This window comes from Amphiprion ocellaris, chromosome 20 (assembly GCF_022539595.1).
Source record: "Amphiprion ocellaris isolate individual 3 ecotype Okinawa chromosome 20, ASM2253959v1, whole genome shotgun sequence".
Classification (NCBI taxonomy): Eukaryota; Metazoa; Chordata; class Actinopteri; family Pomacentridae; genus Amphiprion; species Amphiprion ocellaris.
The window spans coordinates 4,297,762-4,322,348 of record NC_072785.1 but is presented as its reverse complement, the minus strand read 5'-3'; the positions used below and the strand labels follow the sequence as shown (position 1 = coordinate 4,322,348).

The window sequence follows — 24,587 nt, the reverse complement described above, 5'->3', positions numbered from 1 at the left end:
AGGTGCAGGAGAAACTTTAGAGGGTTGTAGCAGTTTAGAGGAGGAGGTTCTGCAGTCTCTGGTGAACTCTGCAGACATGCAGGTTGGGAAATACAGGGAGTCAAGCAGAGCGGGAGAGAGAGAGGCAGAGAGAGACTGACTGACTCTACCTAAATCCCACAATGGGCTTCACTGGCCTCATACCTGCAGCTGCATTGATTTCTCTGCTGGTGCAGAGCACAAACAACACACGTTGTTCATTCTCAAGCTTGTCATTCTGCTGGATTCTGAGGACAGTTTGCCACAGGTAATTCTGTCAGAATTCTCAGCTCATATTACAATCTCTGTATCTGCAACCCTAACTCATAAAATCACAAGAATCAACAGAATTCAGCACATTAACTCTCTGAACTCCAGGTTTCTGGGCAGCTTTACTGCTTTTCCTCACTGTGGGCTCATTTATTGCTGCAATGTAAAGTCTATGGAAACAGCATAATCATGGCGAGAAGAAGAGGAAACTCCAAAGAGTATTTATATGTGCAGAATGATACAGTTATAATGCCATAAATAATAAATAGGAAAAACACAAGTTGTATGTCATTTATTATTGAAAAAAACTCTATAGACTCATCTTTTTTCACATCATTCTGTACATCAAATCTAGAAGATATTGCTACCTGCTGAATGGATCGTCTAACAATTTACTGACAACTTGTTCCCCTCTATACCATTTTTGAGCTTTGCTGCATTTACTTTATTGATCAAGTCAGAATTTTTTCTCTAATTCTTCCTATATTTGTCTCAGATCTTTCCTTTGTAAACAGCCTGCACTTTAGCTGAAACATCACTGAATCTTTTGGTTGCAGTTCAAATCAGTCGGTGCTTCTCATGAGACATGTAATTTAAAGTGATTTGATGAAAAATCATGCTTTTAGGCCAAAATTTCATTGGTTTTCCCAACAAAACAACACGAGACATGATTAATTCAAGAGGCACAGGAAAATTTTGAACATCTATCTATTTTTCAGGCTCTAATAAATGGAGTTCATGAGCATTTTGACAATTTAAAAAACAACAACACAGACAAAACATGCTATATTCTGTTTTGTGGTATAAACTTCTGGTATAAAATACAAGCTGTTAAGACATGAAGACATTTATTTCTGGCATTCTTCAAACCCCCCTCCTATACCTAGTTATCCTCCCAGCTTTACAGGTGCTATGTAACACCGAACTAACTAAGAGCTGTAAAGCTTAAACTGTCAAAGACAGCTGTAGACACCGTGTTCTTCCTGAAGGGGGCGGGAGCAGCTGCATTTCATTGGCTTTCAGAGCACAACAACCCCTTAAACCAGCGGTTACATGGTCAAGGTGAAATGGACCATCTTTGCAGTATTTTGAGCTGAAAAAATGAAAGACACACCGTGGGATATGTGAGGTTGATTCATTTTGCTGACAAGGGGCTCAATGTGGAACCTCCAGATTCAGATTTTGTATTTTTTTTGGGTGCTACCTATCATACATGTTGCTATCTCTCGTCCGCCTTGCTGCTTACAGTGATCTGAGCTGCTCACAAATGATGTCACATTAATATCCTAGTTCATATTAGTAAAACGAAAATCATCACAATAGCTTGTAGCTTGCTGCTACAAGCTCTAAGCCTGAACAGTAAGGGGCTATGTGATAATAAAATACAGTAAAATTAAAATAGAACTGTAATTCTTATCTTTTTTTGGATGAGAAGTGAACATATTTTTCCCATGTTCATACTTTAATTCAGGACTGCACAGTGGCCTAGTGGTTAGCACTGTCGCCTTGCAGCTAGGAGATCCCCAGTTCACATCCAGTCTTCCTGGGATCTTTCTGCATGGAGTCTCCATGTTCTCCTGTACATGTGTGGGTTTTCTCCAGGTTCTCCAGCTTCCTCCCACAGTCCAGAAACATGCTGAGGTTAATAACTGGTGATTCTAAATTGTCCGTAGGTGTGAATGTGAGTGTGATTGTTTGTCTCTATGTGTAGCCCTGTAATAGACTGTTACCTGTCCAGGTGAACCTGTGATAGACTGTTACCTGTCCAGGTGAACCTGTGATAGACTGTTACCTGTCCAGGTGAACCTGTGATAGACTGTTACCTGTCCAGGTGAACCTGTGATAGACTGTTACCTGTCCAGGTGAACCTGTGATAGACTGTTACCTGTCCAGGTGAACCTGTAATAGACTGTTACCTGTCCAGGTGAACCTGTAATAGACTGTTACCTGTCCAGGTGTCTCCTGCCTTCACCCTCAGTCAGCTGAGATAGACTTCAGAACCCCATGACCCTAATGAGGACTAAGCGGTGTATGGATGATGGATGGATACTTTAAATCAGCCTTCTCTTGTGTGATGTAGATTCTAAAAAATGAATTTAATATACCTACAGTTATAAATGTTTTCATTACGTGGGCAGTTTAAACACACTTAGTGGTCCATTCTTGCACAATTAACAGAACTGCAAGACACTTCATGTTTTCTTTATATATTTACTCCACCAAGGAACATGGTGGAGTTATGTGACGATCGGTGTACGTGAATCTGTCTGTCTGTCTTTTACCAACATTACTTAAAAAGGAAGGTCAGAAATGGCACAAGGACCAAGTGATTAGATTTTGGCAGTGATGCAGCTTATAGTCTGGATCCACGGATTTGTTAAAGATTTCTGTATCATTGCCAGATAGCGGCACAGCATAACTGTAACCATGGCAACAAGTGAACACTACATCAGCTGCCTGCTGATGATCACATGATTGTGATCCTACTACTAATCCACCGCTGAGGACTTATCAGGACTTATCCATCAGAAATGATCCAAGGAACAACTGATTAAATTGTGGGGGTGTTTCTGAGTCCCATCAATTCCCGCCGCCCGCTACATATTTAGGTCACATGATTCAGTATCCGTACATAACATACACATACATAACACACACCTGTGCTCAGCGCAAGGTCATTTTGTTTGTGGGTACATCTATATTAAATGGACACATTCTATGTTGCCGTGATTTCTGATCATCAATAACTAATAAACAAATGCTGCATTTCTGACAGTGTCATATGATGGAATGGACAGCCTTGGAGGAGTACAGTGCTCTCTGAGTGCTTTTCCTGTTGACTTTACAATAATTGTAAAACAAGAATGTATTGGTAATGTAGCCATTAGTAGCTGGATTATTTGGTTAATGTGAGGCATCGTTTGTGGGGCAGAAGTTTAGCATTTGGGAAACTTCTATTGTGAGTATTGGAAGGGATCATGTGAGTTGCACAAATCGTGGAAATTGCTATATTTAATGCTGCATGTGATGGCACACAAGTACATCTGCCTCTGAATCTGGAGGATTCTGCCTGTGAGGCATCCACCCTTAACTTTCTCCAACAAGTGAAACGTTGGTTTGCAAAAAACTGACGTTATCTGGATGATGATAAGACAGAAATGACTGTTTTTGGTTCCCCAACACCACAATGACTGATCAGTCACTTGGGGCCACTGCCGTCTAACCTTCCTGCCAATACCAGGAATCTTGGTGTCATGTTTATTTTGGTATTGAGATTTGACAAACATATTAACTCTGTGGTGAATGGTCGCCTTCTTCAGCTGAGGAATATTGCCAGATTGAGGACCATGCTGTCTCTGAGTGACATAAAGACTCTTACCACTGCAATTATCTCCTCAAGAGTGGATTAACAACTGCAACTCACTTACCTAGGGTATTAGCCAGCCCTCGCTGTCCTGACTGTCTCTTCTACTGCAAGAGTCCAAACTAATACCAAAAAAATAGAGAGCAATACACAAATAGTAGCATCCCTCACTGGCTACCTGTCAAATACAGAATTGATGTTATGGTTCTTTTATTTGTCTATAAAGTCTTCTTGGTTTGGCACCAGGGTACTTTTCAGAACTACCTCCACTCTAACTCTAGGACTCTTTGGTTCTCAGCCCAGCAGCTGTTAACTGTTCCTCGATGGAGGCTGGTGGGTAGAACTTTGGAGTAGCATCACCAAGGCTGTGGAATATCCTTCCTCTTTCAATCAAATGTTCTCTATCTAGTGACAGTTTTTAGAAAAATCTTTGGTTGAAAAACTTTTGGTTGCCACTAGATTCTACATAAAATAGTTTTTTTTTTATATTTATTTAGTTTTTATCCATGGAATCAGACCTGATTTGGGGGTGATCATCTTGTTTAATTATAAGCCACTCTTAAAGCAAATGTAGAAGAACAATGGATCAAACCTCCACCGTTTGATATTAGAAGTATTTCAATAGTGGCTTCATTCCATAGTCATGATGTTTCTGGTCACAACACAATTTATTATCTTTGAAAGATATGTGGACATAGTCAGGTCAGTGGAATGAATGAGTTGTGTGACCTATAGAGAAGGGAGAGCTTTTATTAATCCAAGATTTGCTGTTTGAAATTGTTTAGTGATTAAAATATTGGAAAATGTCAGATGATGATGGTAAAGGTATGATCACTGTTTAATCCCTTCATCCATCCATTATCTATACACAGCTGTATCCTCTCGGGGGGGCTAGAGCCCATCCCAGCCAATTCAAGGTAAAGACAGGGTTCACCTGGACAGGTAACAGTCTATCACAGGGCTACACATAGAGACAAACAATCACACTCACATTCACACCTACAGACAATTTAGAATCACCAGTTAACCTCAGCATGTTTTTAGACTGTGGGAGGAAGCTGGAGAACCTGGAGAAAACCCACACGTACAGGAGAACATGGAGACTCCATGCAGAAAGATCCTGGGAAGGACTGGACATGAAGCTTCTGGGATCTTCAAGCTAACAGTGCTAACCACTGAGCCACTGTGCAGCCCCTGTTTAATCCAGTTAAAATATTGTCACATCAGTCAAGTAATGCAAGAAATCCTGCTCTCATTTTAGACTGATTTTAGAAGGATCTGTATTATAAAAAAGCATGAATCATCTGTCACAATATGCACAGATATGTACTGTACTGAATACAGGAAGCAGTGGTGTCCTGCTAGCTGTATACTGTCTGATATCTAGACAGAGAGGTTTCAATGTAGAATGTGAACATGGAGAGTGAATTTGAGCAGAATGTGGTAAATATGTGAAGGGAACATTGGAAAATTTTGCAAAAAGCAAAATGTGATCAGATGCTACTCCACAGAATACACAAAAGGAAACTAATAATGGATTCCACATTGTGCTAGGAGAACAGAATAGAACTGAGAACAATTTAGCATTGTGTAAGAGAATGTATTATACTGTGGTCAGTCAGTTTAGGGGTTTTAGAAGTCTGGTGAACAAGGAAAGGAATTAATTAAGCAAATTCCTTTGACTAGACACCAATCTCAAATATCAAAGAAAAAACAATGTAGCAGAAAGCAGTACACATAAACTCCCTGTGCCTTTCTGCAGTCAAAAAGCCATGAAGTTGAACTAAAACCAGGTAGATGCTATTGGCAGACAGAACTGATACCAGCTTTAGCCATAATCCATTCTGCGAAGTGTGACATTTGGAATAATTTACTGCTTCAGTGCATCTGATTAGCACTGGTGTTGATGCACTGTCACCACTCCACAACTGTGATAAGGCTGCCACTGGGACGGCTTTAAAATAGGATGAGCCTATCTTTGTTTATATCAAAGCAGAAAGCGCAAAGAGACGGAGGCAAAAAAAAAGAGAACTAAAATTTTGAAAGTATTTTTTATTTAGTTTGAGCCTCTAACTGAGACTCACAGGTTATTCTTTGTAGGAATAGGGATGTTGTCTCCTGTATGATGAACAAATGATGAAGGAGGATGTTTGAGTGGCAAGTGGAGTGATAAAAGTATCCAGCCTGTTAAATAAGGATCATTTTGTCTCACCCTGTTTCCCCCAGGTGTCCAGTCCCAGGGTGTGATGGTCAGGGACACGTAACAGGAAAGTACGCATCCCACAGAAGTGCATCAGGATGCCCCATAGCAGCCAAGAGACAGAAAGACGGCTACCTAAACGGCATTCAGTTCACATGGAAGTCTGGCAAGACAGAGGGCATGTCCTGCCCAACACCAGGCTGTGACGGCTCTGGTCACGTCAGCGGCAGCTTCCTGACGCATCGGAGGTGGGTATGGGGAACACAGCTGGAGTATTTGGTTTTGAGATAAGATTTAATTGCATATTGTGTGTTGTTGCTCATGCTGACTTCAACCCTCCTGTTGTCCTCATTTATGGGCACCAAAAAACATTGTTTCCTTGTCTGAAAAAAATCCAAAAATTCAGCAAAAAAATTCCTCAAATTTCCAGCGAAATTCACTGGATTTTGGTAGATTTTTTTGTGAATGTTCTTGAGAAACATTTTAACATTTCTTTTTTTCCACCAAAAAATGTTCAAAGATTTCCAAAAAATGTTGAAAATGTGGACATCAGAAGTTTCGCTGCGAAATTTTTATTTTTTTTTTTCCACATTTTCAAACTTTAAAAGGGGTTAATTTTGACCCACAGGACGACACGAGGGTTAACTTACTTCTGGAAAGACAGATTGAACACAGCAATGTCTGGCGATAAATCTGATCTATTTGCAGAAGCGGAATGTAGTATTCATAATTATGTTTCATGAACAAGAATCACCTGGAACTGTAATGTTTTTTGTGTTTTCTGTAGCTTGGAATGAACCTTTAATATCTACATTAGGACCGGTGTCCCACCAAGCTGAGACCATTGTTCACAATAGGGTGGCAAAGGAGCTGATATGTGTAGAATTGTCTTTTCTCTGTGGTCAAATCGTACATTTTTCACAGTTATCCCTCACAGTCATGACTCCCATGTAGAAATACACCATGAGGACTCTTTTGTAATGAGATCTGAAGCTATGAAGTTCTGTTTTTAATTGTTCACTATAGAATTTAAATGACATTCCACAAAGTCCATGACTTTGCATGACCATGTTTCTACAGTAGCCCAGAGTGGACAAAGCAGGACATTTATGGAAATGAACTTTTTCAATGTCCTGCTGAGGGTTTAGTGTAAAGATCTATGTAACAGCTCATTAGCTTGGCTTGACATAAAGACTGAAAACATGAGGAAACAGCAAGTCTGCCTCTGTCCAGTGGTAACAGCATCTACCCGCAGCTATAAAGGTCTTTATTGGTGATGTCTTGCTTGGCCAGCTGCCAGGCAAACAAATAAATCCAGGAAGTTACTGGCCTCATACAGGAAATATTTAGTCAACCTGTACAGCCTGGTAAAACCTGGTGCTGGTACGCAGATTTTTTACTTTCGGACAGAGCCTAGCTAGTTGTTTGCCCTTTTTTCCCCGTCTTTAAAGCTCTGGTTGCATATTCACTGCAGATACATGGTGGTAATTCCAAAAACTTTCTTCAATTATGACACTGAGGCAGTATTTCTTCTCTCCTCCTTCCAGCCAGCAGTCTGTAAACCATGTTGGCTCATTATACATGCATGTTGAAAACCATAATATACTGAAACAATGCTTCCTCTTTCAGTCTGTCTGGTTGTCCACGTGCCACCTCCGCCATGAGGAAAGCCAGGCTGTCGGGGGTGGAAATGCTAACAATAAAGCAGCAACGCGCCAGCAACGGTAACTCCAACTAGCACTCACCCACACAATACAGCCAATCAGCTGCATGGATGTGCAACGATTCACGGAAGAGAGTTCCATTTTCAGATAATAAACCAATCAGGAGTGTGCGTGCGTGCGTGCGTGCGTGCTTGTGTGTGTGTGTGCTGTTTCACAAATAAACTGCCATTCAGGAGCAGGATGTAAATAATGAGAAGAGCGGCTCCAATCTGGGAGAACAGGGCTGGCCTTGCTTGGCAGTAATCAGACATAAAATATCTGAGGTTGCTTGTTGTTCTGTGCAGCATCTGTTTTCCCCTACACCTTGGACATGTGAATTTCAACACTTCATAAAACGATGTGACAATATAATAATGTAACTTGTCTGTAAAATTGTCGATGACCTGCTCCCATTCTATTGAATAGAGGTGAGAAAATCACACACTGTGTCCAGCAGAATCCTTACTTAGTTTAACACAAAGGCTGTTCCTCTGATTTATGACTGACGTCTTGCAGTAACTGTCACTGCTAATGCTGCTCTCCTTGTGCAGGACTGGAGCATGAAGAGGAGATCAAACAGCTGGATGAAGAAATCAAAGATTTAAGTGAATCGAATTCACAAGTGGAAGCAGACATGATCAAACTTAGAACACAGGTGAGTTACTTCCTGTCTGCTGTACCCATTGGCCTGTGTCTGCAGTACTCAACAGAAATGAAATATCACTTCAGGTCAAATGACTCTAAATTATTTCACCTGGCAGTAATTTCTTCTCTTCCTTCTAAGTTGAACAGTAAAATTTGTCACATTAACAACTAGAAAAGCACTCAGAGAGAGCAGTACTCCTCCAAGGCTGCTCATTCCCCCACATGGCATTGTCAGAAATGCAGCATTTCTTTATTAGTTATTGATGATCAGAAATCACAGCAACATAAAATGTAGTCATTTAATATAGATGTACCCACAAACAAAACGACCTTGAGCTGAGTACAGGCGTGTGTTATGCATGTGTACGTTATATACGGATACTGAATCCTATGACCTAAATATGACCTAAATATCAGAATCAGAATCAGAATCAGAAAAGCCTTTAATACCTAGTGAGTTTGTGTACACAAGGAAATTGGCGTGGTGTATAGATTTGCAGTACTCAGCAACAACAGACAGTAAGAGAATAAACATGTAAATCTAAATCTGAGAATGTCGAAAAGAAATGCTGTAAGTCTATAAAGCGTAAATATAAGAAGTACTGTGTAAAAATAAGTGTAAACAAAGTACTGTGTAAAAAAAAGACTTGAATTTGCTTAACTAGGCTAATAAATTAGAGTAAAATTTAAATTAGAATATTGCACATTGTAGTGGGGAGCAGGAATTGATGGGACTCAGAAACACCCCCACAATTTAATCATTTGTTCCTTGTATCATTTCCAATGGATGAGTCCTGGTAAGTCCTCAGCAGTGGATTTGTAGTAGGATCACAATCATGTGATCATCAGCAGGCAGCTGACGTAGTGTTCACTTGTTGTCATGGTTACAGTGACGCCATGCCACTATCTCACAATGATACAGAAATCTTTAACAAATCCATGGATCCAGACTATAAGCTGCATCACTGTCAAAATCTGATCACTTGGTCCTTGAGTCATTTCTGACCTTCCCTGAAAATTTCATGGCAATCTGTTTGTCCTTTTTTGAGTAATGTTGCTAACAGACAGACAGGCAGACAGACAGACAGACAAACGAACACCGATTGTCACATAACTCCACCGTGTTCCTTGGCGGAGTAACAAAAAGTTTATATTTACTACATTAAAAAATACAGGGCCCATAGTCAGAAGTCAGTACAACAACAGTCAGTACACCTTTTACTACTGAGATTCAGATCTTTCATTTCATTTATACATCAAATGTCTTTCTGGACTCTTTATGACAGACTCAGTTCTCCTGGATAACAATAGAGGATACCAGTGTTGCTACAAACTGAGATCTTCTGTCATCATCAGAAAAATATATTTTTCAGCTGCTCTTTGCTGGAAGTGTTGTGTTGCTGTAAACTTGAAATGTGTCCTGTTAATGTCATAGATCATTATCATGCTGGAATATTTCTCCTCAGACTGAGAGTCATGTGGTCAGCCAGTATTTAATCTATTCACAGGCATTTGTGGTGCCATCTATATATGTAATCTCCCAACATCTTTGGCACTTATGCAACCCCAAATCATCACACCTCAGTCTTCATGCTTCACTGTCAGGACAGTGCATTTACTGTGGTAGACCTGGACAGGATCCTGCCATACATGTTTATTTAAAATTACACTGCAAGGCCAAACAAAAAGTCACACACTCTAATATTTCATTGGACCACCTTTAGCTCTGAGAAGAACACACGTTCGCTGTGGCATCGTTTCGATAAGCTTCTGCAGTGTCAGCATTTATTTCTGCCCAGAGATGCATTCGTTTTCTACCAAGATCTTTTATTGATGATGGGAGAGTCGGACCGCTGCACAAAGTCTTCTCCAGAACATCCCAAAGATTCTGTGGAGGACAATCCATCTCCTGCTCCCTGATCCACTCATTCTCAAAGTGAGCCCCATGAATCCTGGCATCATCATCTTGGAACATGAAGAAAAACTCCACGGATGGAAAGACCTGGTCCTTCAGTATCTTCAGGTATCAGCTGACCTCATTCTTTGGGAACATAACATTGCTGAACCTGACCAACCCCAGATCATAACTCTAACCCCCACAGGCTGGTAGGTACTAGCCATGATGAGGGCATCACTTCATCTGCTTCTATTCTTACCCTGATGCCCCCATCACTCTGGAACAGGGTAAATCTGGACTCATCAGATCACATGACCTTCTTCCATTGATCCAGAGTCCAATCTTTATGCTCCATAGCAAACTGAATCCTTTTGTTCTGATTAGCCTCATTGATCAGTGGTTTTCTTAGCGCTACAGCTGTTTAGTCCCAATCCTTACTTTCACTAAACACAGCCCTAAGTTCTACTGTTGATTTCCTACAATCATCTAAGAAATTGTTCTGATCACATTTATTCCTTGAAGATGATGGTCTTCCACTATCCTTCAGGTTTTAATAATGTGTTGGATGGTTCTTAACCTGATTTTAGTCGTTTCATCTCCTTAGTATTTTTCTTTGCTTGATGCAGGCCAATAATTTGACCCTTCTGAGACAGATTAACATCATTTCCACGACCACAGGATATGTCTTCCACCATGACTGTTCAAGAAATGAGAAGCTCCTCACTGCATCAGCTAGGGTTAAAGAAGTTGTTGCCATCACTGCAGTAATTATCCAATGGAAGGATCTTACCTATTTGCTTAGTTAAGTCCAGGTGGTGGCTTTTTTTTTGGACAGGCAGCGTATCTTGGTTTCATTTGACCAAAGAATGTGCTGGATATTGCGTCAGGCTTCTTCTCATGTTCTATAGCAAAGTTGCACCTTTAAAGAGCAACCAAGGGTGTTTTACTGTCCATAGAGAGATCACTGGTGGATTCTCTGCTTTGAGTTTCATCTTCAGGACCTGCATATATTCAATTTGTGATCTTTGAAAATTACCTGTTTTTATTGTGAATTAAGAGCGAATACTGTTCAGATTTTAAATAATGAAATTATTGAGAGGTGATGTAATTTTGAATCACTTGACATTTAAGTGATATTTCATGGGAGTGTACTCACTCTGTTGTGTTTATCTGATTCAGCCACAGTGTGTAGCTGCCCAGGAGCAGAAAGCTCTACTGTAACGTTCTGTCTTCCTCTCTGCAGATCACAACAATGGAGTCCAACTTGAAGTCCATAGAGGAGGAAAACAAGGTGATTGAACAGCAAAATGAATCTCTCCTGCATGAGCTGGCCAACCTCAGCCAGTCACTGATAAACAGTTTAGCTAATGTCCAGCTCCCTCATATGGTAAGGGCCACCAGGAACGGCAAGCCAGCAAGTTACAGAATAAAGCTAGCCATAGCATTATCTGTGTATTTAGCCGCAACCTATTGTGCATGCTTAATCTAAAATGTGGAGCATTGCTTGTCTTTCCAAACAGTGAGGGGGAGTTGTGAAATGAGGTTTGATTGGGCTTTCCATTCTCACAGTGGTAGCAACTCCATCAACTAAAACCAAACAGCATATGTTGAGGTTTTGTCTGTGTCTTTAGAAACGTGTGAAGATGAAAGACTTTAGCGTATGAAGTGGTTGAATCTTCAAAACAAATCGTCTTTCATTGTCATTTCAATTCTGTGAACATATTTGAGGAATTAACACCAGACTGTTGTTGGATGCGCTTCAGGTACCTTATTTTTGTTCACATCTTTTTTTTTTCTCTTGAAGATAATACCAACAAAATATTCCATTTTGTTGCTGAGAGTTTCATAGTAATCACACAGTTTTTCCCTGTTTTTTTCCTTCACACTCCTTTTCTGTAATCATATCCTGTTGCATAATGGACCAGTTAGCATTCACTGATAGAGGAATGGATTAAATCTCGGTGAAGCATCCTTCTCTAAGCGACGCGCCGTTTTTATAATTGGATCCTACTTTTATTTTTCAGTCGTTCAGATTTTTTAAAAGAAAAACAAGAAAATAAAAGGCCTATGATCCTGAAATAGGATGGCTTCTCAGAAATGATCCCTCCATGTAACAGCAGTGAGCCTCATCTTGTGTCTTCACCTGCATCCAGCTTCAGTTTGTTCATCTATCACATCATTTGAAGTGTGACTGTAGTAAAATACTGCCGTCTAGTGTTTCATTGTAAGAATACCATATATATATACTTTTTTAGTTGAGCTAAGAGAAATGTGTCCCTCCATTCCCTCTCTAGAAACCACTGGCACACAAAGAGCCTCCTCTAAGGAACAACAGCTGCTTACAGCTGCACCAGCAAGTAAGTCAAGGATCTCCATCATTTCTTTTACCTTTTTCTTTTTTATATACTTATTATATTGGATTTCATTTCTTCTATAATGTTGTCAGCATTACAGAGGTAAACAAAGAATAAACAAACACTTAATCAGTACACATTACCTGATATTTAAACTGTAATACCAATGAATTCTTAAATCACCCTATTTGAAAAACTATCTGCACCCAGAATAAACTATTTTAAAGTTACTCAGATAGTTTCCACATCTAAAACCAAAGTCAAGTGAAGAAAGATGAGCTTGCTTGATGGAAACACAATAATGGCTAGAAGAAGAGAAAACTCGCACACGTCTTTTGTGCAGATTAACAAAATTAGAATGCCATAAATCAGTAAAATTCTTTTCATTTTTTTTGCTTTCCCATTTCTCTCAGTGCCCACAGGCGTTATCCATGCTAGAAAAAAATGGTGACCCTATGTACTATACAGGGAGTCTGGACACATAGGCAAGAAATACCAACATTTAACAACATTTTATTCAATTTATTATTTTTTAATATATTTAATTTTTTGTACATTTGATGATTAATCATATATATATTTAATATAACAGCCATATTTAATCTGTGGAGGCAAAAAATGATAGTTATTGAGATAGATTCCTATGTCCAGACTTTAGGGAAACCCTGTAGAGATTTGAATATTTGCATTTTTACACCTAAACTCTATAACTATGCTTCACCATGCTGATTGTATCCTCCAACATTTTGCTTATGGTTTGCTCCTCTATAGACCAGTTTTGAGCAGCGCTGCATCTATTTTATTGATCAACAATGTTTTATTGTTATTTCTTTTCATCTTCTCTCTGCTTTGTGAACACAAGCTGCAGTTTTTCAGTCAAACTTTGATTCTCAGATGTGCAGATCGGTGCAGTTTATTATCGCACTGAGCAGAACCACGATCATTTTTTTAAAGATTTCTTTTGGCCTTTTTTCAGCTTTATTGACAGGGCAGCAGGGAGAGAGACAAAGGTGAGGAGAAGGATAGGTGAAGGACCTGCAGCAAAGGATTATGGCTTGGATCAAACCCACGACCGCTGCATTGGGGACTATAGCCCCTGTTTATGGGCCGCTCAACCTGCTGAGCCCCTGTAATGCTTTTTTATTAATTTTTAAGTCATTTCGATGACGTGTCACAATGTGAGGCTTCGATGTGATTCACTTCCTCACACGAGTCTTCAAGGACCAGAGGACAACTGAAAATCTGCTCTCAAACAAACAGTTTTAGGCTCACATAAATGATGTGTTTTTGATGATTTAAAAAAAGAAGTCATGTCTGTGGAATAAATGCAGCACTAGGGAAAACCCAGAAATGAGTGTATATATGAGCTTAGTAAGCAAAAAAGTGCTCTTTAAATACAAAATACTGCTAATGCTAGGCTAACACTAAGTGTTTAGTAGTTAGTTTTTAATTTGCTTCAAACATTCTATTGGTTTGGTCCTTATCTGCTTCCATATGTTCTCCTTCACTCTGCCTTTTATTCCTGTCTTAAGCCAAACTTAAGCAGTTTCCATGTGCTTATGTTGCAACTCTAAAAAATGCAGCTATGAAAATGCGTTAAATCTGATATATTTGCCCATATTTCTTCTTGAAGCCAGATATCTGACCAGAAGCTGTGGTGAGAAGGTTCTTATCTCGCCAGCCTTTTCCTCTAACAGCCTACATGATGTGTTGTTTGTCCTGCAGGAGCCAATAAGCGAGCAGAACTTCGACGCCTACGTCACCACTCTGACAGATATGTACACGAACCAAGACCAGTACCAGAGCCCGGAGAACAAAGCCCTGTTGGAAAACATCAAGCAAGCTGTTCAAGGGATCCAAGTGTAGCCATTCAGCAGAGGGACATTTTTGTTCCCCAGCAGGTGTGGGTGGTGATTCAGAATCCACAGACAAACAGGCAGTGATGGTTTGATCTCCTCCGGTTTGGTGCAGTAACTTCTATAGTGTTATATATTCTAAATTCTGTTCTTTGAAAAAAAAAAAAAGAGGTATTACGCTTAGGAAGACCTCAAGATTATTTCTTTCTCTCATTTCTTTTTGGGTCTTGCTTTGAGGAAGAACATAAAAGAGTAAACCGCAAAATAGTTTTTGAGGACATTCACATTTTGTACGTTTTCATATGAGCTGACATAGTGTCATGTAATGTTTCTAGCTGCTCATGTATGCACATTTTTAGTGTATATTTCTGAACAGTAAGCTAATGATAATGGAACGTGAGTTCTTTTTATTGCTTGACAACAAAGCATTTTAGATGAAAAAAAGTGGACAGTGAAATAAAAATTAAAAAACTACAAGCAAGGAGGAAGCTACTTATTTTTCTCCTCAGTGGAAGATTTTGGACTTAATGATTTTAGATGTTTTTTTTCTTCTTCGTCTTCTTCTTCTTCTTGCGTGTAGATTGTTCAAGAGCAAGAACTGGTTTGCAAATCGCTTTATTTTCTGACAATGCTTGAGAAACGTTTGTGCTTTGTTCTGATGAAAAGAAACGATGTGTAGCTGTAGGTGGGGGCATTTTTAATTGGTGCTGTAAATGAATCTGGAGAGGAAACTGACCTGATGTATGTATGAATGTATGTATGAACAGTTATATTGTAAACATCATTACACGGAAACCCGATGGTGGAAATCCCATTCTATAGGAGAGCCAATTAATTCCTAGAAAAACACATCTGTGCGGCGCATGCATGTTCACATGCTCATCGTTAATTAGTCTCAAGTAGTAAAGATGTGTGAAGACAATGACCTATAGGAACCACAGTCTAGCCTTTCTAGTATCAAATCTGCTCAATTTGGAGACTTGTGTTGCTAGGATCCAGAAACGTCTCAGCAATAGAATAATTAAATCATTTGTTTATAGTCGGTACGGGATGCAATCTGCAAAGGAAAAAAAGTTGGGTATATGCAATTTCTTGTTTATAAGCATAGCGGGGTAACATGAATCTTTTTAATATAGCCTATGTAAAATATTGATTTTTATACAAATCTTTTAATACAAAAAGTCTTTTTAAAAAAGAGGAGGGAACCTGGACATTGAGTATTGATGCGAAAGTATATGAGTTCCACTTTTTTTCTGTACGATTTTGCACAGGGACACCTTCGTTTCCATGTTTTGATGTTCTTACAGAAGCTAAAAGCAGTACCCGAGGGCCTAATAGGAGGGTTTCAGAGGGTTTTGTAAAGAGTATTTATAGAGTATGACAGCGGGACTTACAGGGTCACTGTCCCCACTTATGTGCCAGTAGACTATTTGCACTTGTCCTTGAAGATATTATCCTTACGTACGGCAGCGTGCAATTTTCCAGGTGACCTCTTTGGCACACGATTGGAGCAACCAACTGCTTGGAGCCAATGTAGGCGTGGATTTAGTACCACTGAGAGAGGAGGAACAGGGACTAGAAATCAGAGAAGAGGATGATTATAACCATAGCAGTTATACTGTAGGCTATTATCAAGTGTAAAAACATTAACAAAGTTCTTTCATTTTTGCTATGTTTTAGGAAGATGAAGTTATCCCCCAGCAGCACTTTATATCTAATCACTGTACAAAGGATTAAATAGTCAATCAATTCAAGGTTTTAAAAAAAAGCAGAAGCAACAAAGGTCTGGTAAAAGGAGACCTTTGTGGGGTGATACAATCCAGCGTCACATCCGTATGCCTGACTGTATGCACCCCTCCATTCTGTTGTCCTAGTTGTTAGCGATCATGTTCAGAATTTGCCTTTTTGAGAGCTAATGCAAAAGGTGCTTGTTGTTCACCTGATTGAATCTCATCTATTGTACTTTACTGTCCTCTTTCAGGACTCTACTACCCATCATCCATGACTGCATACGCCTTTTTCCACAGCATCGTGTCTGCAGCTTTTTGCCAATATAGTAATGCTTCAGTAGAGTAATAGCTAGTACCAGTTTTTGAATTAATTCTCATTATCAGTGAAAATGGAAAAGGGATTTTAAAGCACAAACCAGCTGCTCATCTGATGTTGGTACATAAATAACAAAACTGAAAAGAGTTATCTGTGACTATCTATAGGGAACACAAAAAGGTCGTCACATATTTAGAATGCTGACTTTTCATATAAATTATTGTGAATTCATCAGAGTTTATTATTTTGTTTGAGCCAGTTCATTTTGAGATTGATTTCAGTGACCATTAACAAAGACAGGATTTTGTATAAACTATTGTGCTCTCTGTGGAACTGAAGTTTGATTTATTTTTGTACTACACAGCATGGATTTGTTGACATTTTAATTTTGCTATAAATGTGTGAGATCACAAGTTGCTGTGATATTTCATTTATAAATTGTGAACTTTGTACAATTTTTGTCATGCTGGATGTTGACACATCTTACTCAGAATAAAGAAAAAATGTGTTGCCAGAGGCCTGTAAAATGACTTCTTTTGTGTGTTCATTCTAGAATGATTCTGCTTATTGTCCCTTTGACTGTTATTTTTAAATGAACCAGCAGATGTCAGCAAACTCAAACCTTACTGTACACTAGTACACTATTATGCTATATAGTCTATAGACCCATTCTGAACTTGGATAAAAAAGAAAGTAACCAATCAGCAAACTACAATCCAAAACTGACAAATCCTGCCATTAATGTCCCATTGAGGATGGTTCCAAAAGTGAATCTATTGTGCTAAAATGACTATCTTTAGGCCTAGACTGTATTTCTGATTGTTATCTGCATTGAAAAAAAATGCTTTTCTTTCAAAAATAAGAACATTTCTAAGTGACCCTAAACTTCTGAATGATAGTGTACATGGTAACATATACATAAATCAAATTTCACTTAAACAACATTATACCTATGGTCTGGCTGTGGGGATGCTTTGCTGCTTTAGGGAGAAATTATTTCTGTTTCTAACAGAATCCTGAAAGATGCAGCAAGACAGTTATTTCAAGAATGAGAGTAAGTTCAGCTCTGAATGGCTGAAATGGAATAAGTGGTCCGGTCACATCCAGACCTGAAGCCCACTGAGGAGCTGGTGGTGAGTCTGAAAAGAGCCCAAGATTTGACTGAAATTTACACGGTAAATTGTTGATTATTTCACATCATCTACAATCTAATGGCAACATCTGAGGAGATAACATTTGTATTCCATCAGTTTCCTTATGACTACTGATCATTTATTGTCAGGCTTGAAATATATTTGCAACCAAGATAATATAAAGCAAGGAACTTAAAAACATGTCTTCTTTTTACACAGTTCTTGCATTTCTACCAGCAACGACAGCTTTGTTTGGTGTTGTTTTCATGCTGTAAATCTGTCTGTGTGTGTCATCATGGAAAAATGCAGTTTTTAGGACTAGACTAGGTGTTTATGCTGTATGTTTGTCTATCTGTTGACAGATTTTATCAATGCAATAGAATCATAGCTGCGCAAGATGCCGTCAGGAAACTTGACAAGTGTGTAGCCGTACAGTGGGTTTGAGTGCTCAATGAGTACTCATGGATCTGTATATGTTGAAGTGCTGCTAGTATCCCATGGCCTCTGGTTAACTTTGCAACAATAGCAACTCATACAGGTGGTGTCAATGGAGGGATAAAACTGAGGACTTCAGTGATATCCACTAGCTTACATTTAGATTTAATTTGAAGTTCTTTTCAGGCAAGACAAGTTTCTTTGTATATCACAATCCATACACAAGGCAATTGAAGGTGCTTTACAACGGCCAAGAAATACATTCAGAAAAATGATTTCAAGGTAAACATACATTAAAAACGTAGAAATGAAACATAAAAGTCAACATTAAGATCATAAAAGTGCACTAAAAGACAAGAAAATAGATTGAGCATCTAAGAGAAAGCTACAGTAAACAATCTGGTTTAGAAGAGGTCTGATTTAAAAGAGCTGATGGTCTGAGCAGACCTCAGGTGTTCTGGAAGTTTGTTCCACAGGTGAGGAGCATCATAGCTGAATACTGCTTCACTAGTCATGGTTCTGGTTCTGGGAACACACAGTAAACCTGTCCCTGATGACCAGAGGCTCTGGATGCTTCATATGGAGATAAGTACAGGATGGATTTTGGTCCAGGACCATTCAGTGCTTTGTAGACCAGGAGTCGGGTTCTGAACTCTATCATTTAACAGGAAGCCGGTGTAGTGATTTAAGAAACCGGTGTAATGTGGTCCAGTTTCCTGGTGTTAGTTAGAACTCTGTTAGCAGTGTTTTGGATCAGCTGCAGCTGCTTGGTTGATTTCTTGTTAAGACCTGTAAAGACACCATTACAACAATCTAACCTACTGAAAATAAATGCATGAACAAGTTTCTCTGTCTTCTCTAGACAGGAAACCCTTGATTCTTCAATGTTCTTCAGGTGGTAATAGATTTAGTAACAGCTTTCAAGTGACTGTTACAGTTCAGATCTAAGTAAATAATGATATTCTGGCTTGATTTGTAACTTTTAGTGACATGGAGTTGACGTGAGCTCTGATCTATGACCTTTCATTTTAAGGGCCAAATACATCATTTCAGTCTCGTCTGCAATGAGCCGGAGAAAACTTTGACACATCCACTCTTTGATTTGATGGATACCCTTAGAGAGAAAGTAAAGCACTGTAGCCATGTGATGACACTGAAATATAAAGTTGTGTGTCATCTGTGTAAGAGATGTTGTGGCGTTCTATTGTCTGAGCAAGAGGTAACATGTAAATATTGAATAGAGGAGACCCAAGAATTTAACTCATAACACATACTGTTTAAATATTGGAGCCTACAAAGCACCACAGTCCACTGATGGAGGTAAAAACTTTAACTGAAGCCCCCTGTACATAAAACATGACACCTTCCATAGGATATCTTGTTTTGTTGTGGAAGGCAGATTGTGCTGAAACAAAGCTTCACTTGTTAATCTGCACCTCCGGTCTGTTCGGTCATGGAAATGCTAACAATAGCAATAGGATAGCATTGTTAATGGTGGAAATGCTAACAATGGCACAGTAGCGTGCCAGCAACAGCAGACAAAACAGCCTCTGACCTACACAATGCAGCAATCACGAACAGGGAAATGGAACGACACTGAGCAGAAATAATGGACCAGTCAAGATGCTGGATGTTTGTATGTCAAGTTACTTCCAATAATGGCTGAACTGGAAATAAACTGTCTGCTTACAGGACATAGACAACAGGGCTGCTGCTGTCAACCAATGATTAGCATTAGCAGCTACTGGGTCATTCCACAACTGGAGGACATTTTACGTCCCACCCCTCAAATTTAAAATAATCTTCATACAAAATACTAAAACATGCAGTTGTTGTGTAAACGTTCTTGTCCTGAGACCAAATCTAAGAAAAAAAAACTAGGAGAAAATAATATTTGAATTTTTTAAAAAATACCAAATAAGTCTGGAGTTCCCTCTAAAATGCCATTTTTCTCTTGTCCCGCCCCAATGATGACCAAAGTGAATCTCAAATAAAACAATTCAAATGAAATTTAAATCTCCTTTACCCTTTTGGTATTATTTTTTTCAGTGATGTCTCTTGGAATTGTGGGCACAGTTGTTTAATCAACATAATATTTTAAATATTAATTACTATGCATGGAACGTGTGTCATACAACATGTTAGCATAACCCTTCCAGCTGGTAGAAGAAGAAAACAGTGAATCACATAATAATATATATTCATCACATTGTCAGCCTTGATTGAATGTCTCACTCTACCTCATATTATCAGGATCAGACTAATTCTTTGGACTGTTTTCCATCAGTCAGTTTGTCCTCTTGGTCAGCAGTAACAGCAGCTAAATATCTAGCTTCTACTGCTGAGAAAATGCTAACATTAGCATGGATTAGCAACCCTGTTTGTGATTAGACTAGGGTTAGCAAACAACACAGAAAACATGGAATAAAAATGCTACCATTGATGTGGAAGCTGAGCCAATCAAGCCTTTGATAGCTTGTTATCAATTATTGATGAATATGGAGCAGAAAAATGTAAAAGTGAAGGTTTATTTTTCAAAAATGTTGAAGCCCAAATGTCCTCCAGTTCTGGAATGACCGTATTACTAGAATTACAGTTAAAATAATGCTGAATACTGATGTTAAGTCAATAGATGTAAGCATAAACACATGCAAGTGGACCATGATGCTAAATAAAAAGTGTAGTTTTCTGTGTCATTTCTACATTTTCCAGCAGATGTCAGCAAACCCAAACCAAATGAGAATACCATGGGTGAGCGTTGTCTTCATGGCTTCATTATAAACATTTTTTTGTCTAGTTTAAACTAAGGAATCATGAACATGTGGAACATCTGAGGCGCCATCTTGGACCACCTGTATTTATGCTAATCAGCCCACCTGTCAGAGCTGCACAGCTAACCTGGCTTTACTTCCTCATGAGAGTGGCAGGTGAAATTCATATTATTAAAAACTAAAACTTCATTAGACATAGTTGTATTGCAGTGAACACATTCTGACAAAAGCAATAAACACCGTTGTTTATAGGTTAGCTGAAAATTTTCATTTCATTCAGTCAACATTAGCCTTTAGCTGCATGGTCTGAGGTGGTTTAGGAACAAAACAATGGCATTACAGTTGGGCCCTGACACTTAAAAAACCTTCCTACATTTCATTTACAGATTCTCAAAGACAGAGAAGCAGAAGTGTAACTACTAACATTGTTACTTACAGTATTTTGTGTAGCTAAGTGTTAGCTGCAGGGTTCAGGTAGATAGGCTGGTGTTGAGGTACATGTCCTTAACTTATTATATTGTCATTTTAGGTCCACTACTGTCACTTAGAAATGTGATTATTTTTGAAAGACAGGCAGTTTTTTTCAATGAAGATAACACTGAAATCCAGTGTAGACATTGTTAATGTGGTAAATGACTATTGTAGCTGGAAACTGCTGATTTGTAATGGAATATCTCCATAGGGGTACAGAAGAACATTTCCAGCAACCATCACTCCTGTGTTCTAATGCTACATTGTGTTAGCTAATGGTGTTGAAAGGCTCATTGATGATTAGAAAACCTTTGTGCAGTTATGTTAGCACATGGATAAATTGTCTGGGTGACCCTAAACCTTTGAATGGTAGTGTATGTTATTAAACTCATTACAGTTCACAGGAAAACACCTCATTTATCTCACTGTGTTCCCTTCATTTGTAGACCTAGTTACTATGTCTTTGGATGATATTACCCCAAAATCCTCTAGAGTCGTTAAAATCATCCTACACCTCAACCAGCAGCAACACGATTCAGTAACAGGTTAATACAGGCCTGTGTAATAGTTTTTCTGTTAATACCTTAAGCAGATTTTGTTGCTGCTTTATGATATATAACAGTTTGAATCCTGGACTTCCTTTTTTTGTCACATTCAGGAAAGCAGTGGTGTATTAATGCTGACTTTGTTAAATGTCCTTTTAAGCCTTGACGGTGAACCAGCCTGCACAGCAGCAGGACCTGAACAATGTGGAATTCAGCAATCATTAATACACCTGTTCCTCCCAAATGTGACTATTTAAAATGTCTGCAGTTGAAAAGGTTTGCTTACTTTTACTGATGGGATTGATTTTTCCATCTCTGTGTGGTTTGAGAAGACTTTAATCCCCACTGTGCTGGTCAGAAACAGAGCTTAAAGGGAACGCTTTTATTGGTAATGGAGACATATATTATTGCACCTCTCTGTGTGGTTCTGCACAGTGCTGAAGTGGTTAGTACTGTTGCCTTGCAGCTGGAAGATCCCTGGTTCACATCCCAGCCTTTCTGGGATCTTTCTGCATGGAGTCTCCATGTTCTCCTGTACATGTGTGGGTTTTCTCCAGGTTCTCCAGCTTCCTCCCACAGTCCACAAACATGCTGAGGTTAATTGGTGATTCTAAATTGTCTGTAGGTGTGAATGTGAGTGTGATTGTTTGTCTCTATGTGTAGCCCTGTGATAGACTGTTACCTGTCCAGGTGAACCCTGTCTTCACCCTCAGTCAGCTGGGATAGACTCCAGCCCTCCATGACCCTGATGAGGATTAAACGGTGTTTAGATAATGGATGGATGTTATTTAAATGGTCTATAATGAGGACATCAGATAATATAATGTTGCCGTGTGGTTACCAAGAAGTGTTAATATTAGTTACAGAAGAAAAGTCAGAGCCAAAGGGTTTCAGCCACTCTAGTCTGACCACACAGCCATTAGTGAAGCCTGTTAAAGGCCTACCACATGCTCATAGAACTTGTGTGTCTTCTGTAAACTACTGTTTTTCTGGCAGAACTTTTTCTCCACTGATATTTTTCCCATAAAGATATATTTAAATACCACAACAAACCCAAATTCACCTCATGCAATCCATATTTTTATTAGCTGAAGTGTGTTTAGATTTAGCTGTGGATTTAGTTGAAGCTCTTGTACAGTCTCTTAAAGATGGCAAGGATTAAACATTCTTAGAAGAAGTCTGGAAACAACTTCTGGACAATGCAAGACTGAGTCAAAACCTGCAGCTAAAACAAAGAAACACAGAGCTGATGGACATAGTGTGATGTCTCAGCTGAGCAGAACAAGGACACTTTTCACAGGAGAGTTCTTTTCTTATGTAATTTAATTTAGGCAACTTAAACAACTATTACAGACTTTTAATCAACTGACAGTTACAGAACACTATCTATTCTGCATTGGAGTTCCCATGTACTTTGATGTGGCAGTCTTGCTGCACAAACAATTGCTGAGAGTGAATGACCAAATGAGGACAATTAGAGCTACAGTGATTTGCTGAAGAGAACAAAACAAGACATTTTATATAGTAGCCTGCATCCACAGCTACTCATATCTGGGTCAAACAGGCAGAACGTGCAAACACTCACCACTTACTGTAACTGTATGTAAGTGGTAGCAGTAAAACTGTGCCTTTGTGAAACTCAAGTCTTTCTTGCAGTCCAATAATTGCAACTAAAAATGTTTGCAGTTCATAGTATAATCAGGTCATCAGGACATTTGGGATGGTTATTGGCAAAGTTATAGCATTGTTTCCCATGTTTAGGCTGTATGTGTTTTGTATGTCCCTGTTTACACTGTTATGATGTGAGTTGTATATAGAAAATAAAGGAATAATCTTTTTCCTTATTATCCTGTGCTCTGTAATCTTTAAAATACAACCTTCATGAATGAAATTTGAGTGTGTTAGTAATATGTCAGTTATAATAAATCACATTTTAGCCAGTAAAAACTGCTTTATGTGAGTTGAATCGATCCTTTAATGCTGTTTAAACCATTAAAGGAACTGAACTGGCTCTAATCTGTGAAATACCGTTTTATTCAATGTTTAAAATGTGCATAAATGAACAAAATTAAATAATTGTTCCAGTGGAAAAAACAAAACAAAAACATGGCTGAGAAATAAAGTCTTAAAATAATGCAACAGCAAATATATTATTATTTTTTTATTTATTTTACATGCATTAATAAAAATGAAATGAAAAAATATGGCATTAATAATATATTAAAAAAATTAAATAAATAATTATGTATATCAATAGCTATTTATTCGATATTTTTAAGTTTATGTATATAGCAGGAAATAATATATAAAAACTATATATATATGTTGTGTGTGTGTTTTTATATATATATATATATATATATACACAATTGCATATTTATCTATTTATTATTTTATATTATATATGTATATATTTGATATATGTTCTTTAGTATATTTTTATATATAATTTCCTAATGTCACATTTATTCATTTCAGTATTTATTTCATGTCTATATTTATATATGCCTGTATTTATGATTGAATAAAGCAGCTTCTATTGTAATGTAGGGTACAGAGCAGGTAAAGTTTTCATGGATAGAAGGATCAGGAAGCAGACAGCTGTCGGCAGATGATCTTTTTTGGCACAGCGCCTGCTCTGGTCACAAATGGGAGTAAAGGGAACAGTTTTTATTCTACTTTTTTTATTATCATTCTATAAGGTTGGGCTATGAGAAATTGCAAAGAAAATGTATGATTTTTGTTTTGGGTTTTTTTTTTTTTTGTATTTTTTTGAAGGGAGTGGGAGGTTGGGGCTGGGTGCTTAAATAGCACATTTACTTTTTAAAACGTGTTATTTGTGATGACTATTATGTAGAAGGACAGGGCAGTGATCCAGA

The 24,587-nt window shown here is 38.4% G+C and overlaps 1 protein-coding gene across 7 annotated transcripts in view; it reads left to right on the top strand.

The window, feature by feature from the left end:
• Positions 1-16,883, top strand: part of myt1lb (myelin transcription factor 1-like, b) — a 126,105-nt gene extending 109,222 nt beyond the window's left edge. For 6 of the 7 annotated variants that reach the window (XM_055005785.1, XM_055005789.1, XM_055005790.1 and 3 more), the window contains 6 exons: positions 5,879-6,100; positions 7,482-7,576; positions 8,107-8,210; positions 11,341-11,484; positions 12,392-12,454; positions 14,177-16,883. In XM_055005785.1, the coding sequence (XP_054861760.1) occupies positions 5,879-6,100; positions 7,482-7,576; positions 8,107-8,210; positions 11,341-11,484; positions 12,392-12,454; positions 14,177-14,317 (769 nt within the window). In that variant the 3' untranslated portion in view covers positions 14,318-16,883. The remainder of the gene's footprint in view (positions 1-5,878; positions 6,101-7,481; positions 7,577-8,106; positions 8,211-11,340; positions 11,485-12,391; positions 12,455-14,176) is intronic. The other variant, XM_055005788.1, reaches the window with a different exon arrangement.
• Positions 16,884-24,587: the final 7,704 nt, after the last annotated feature.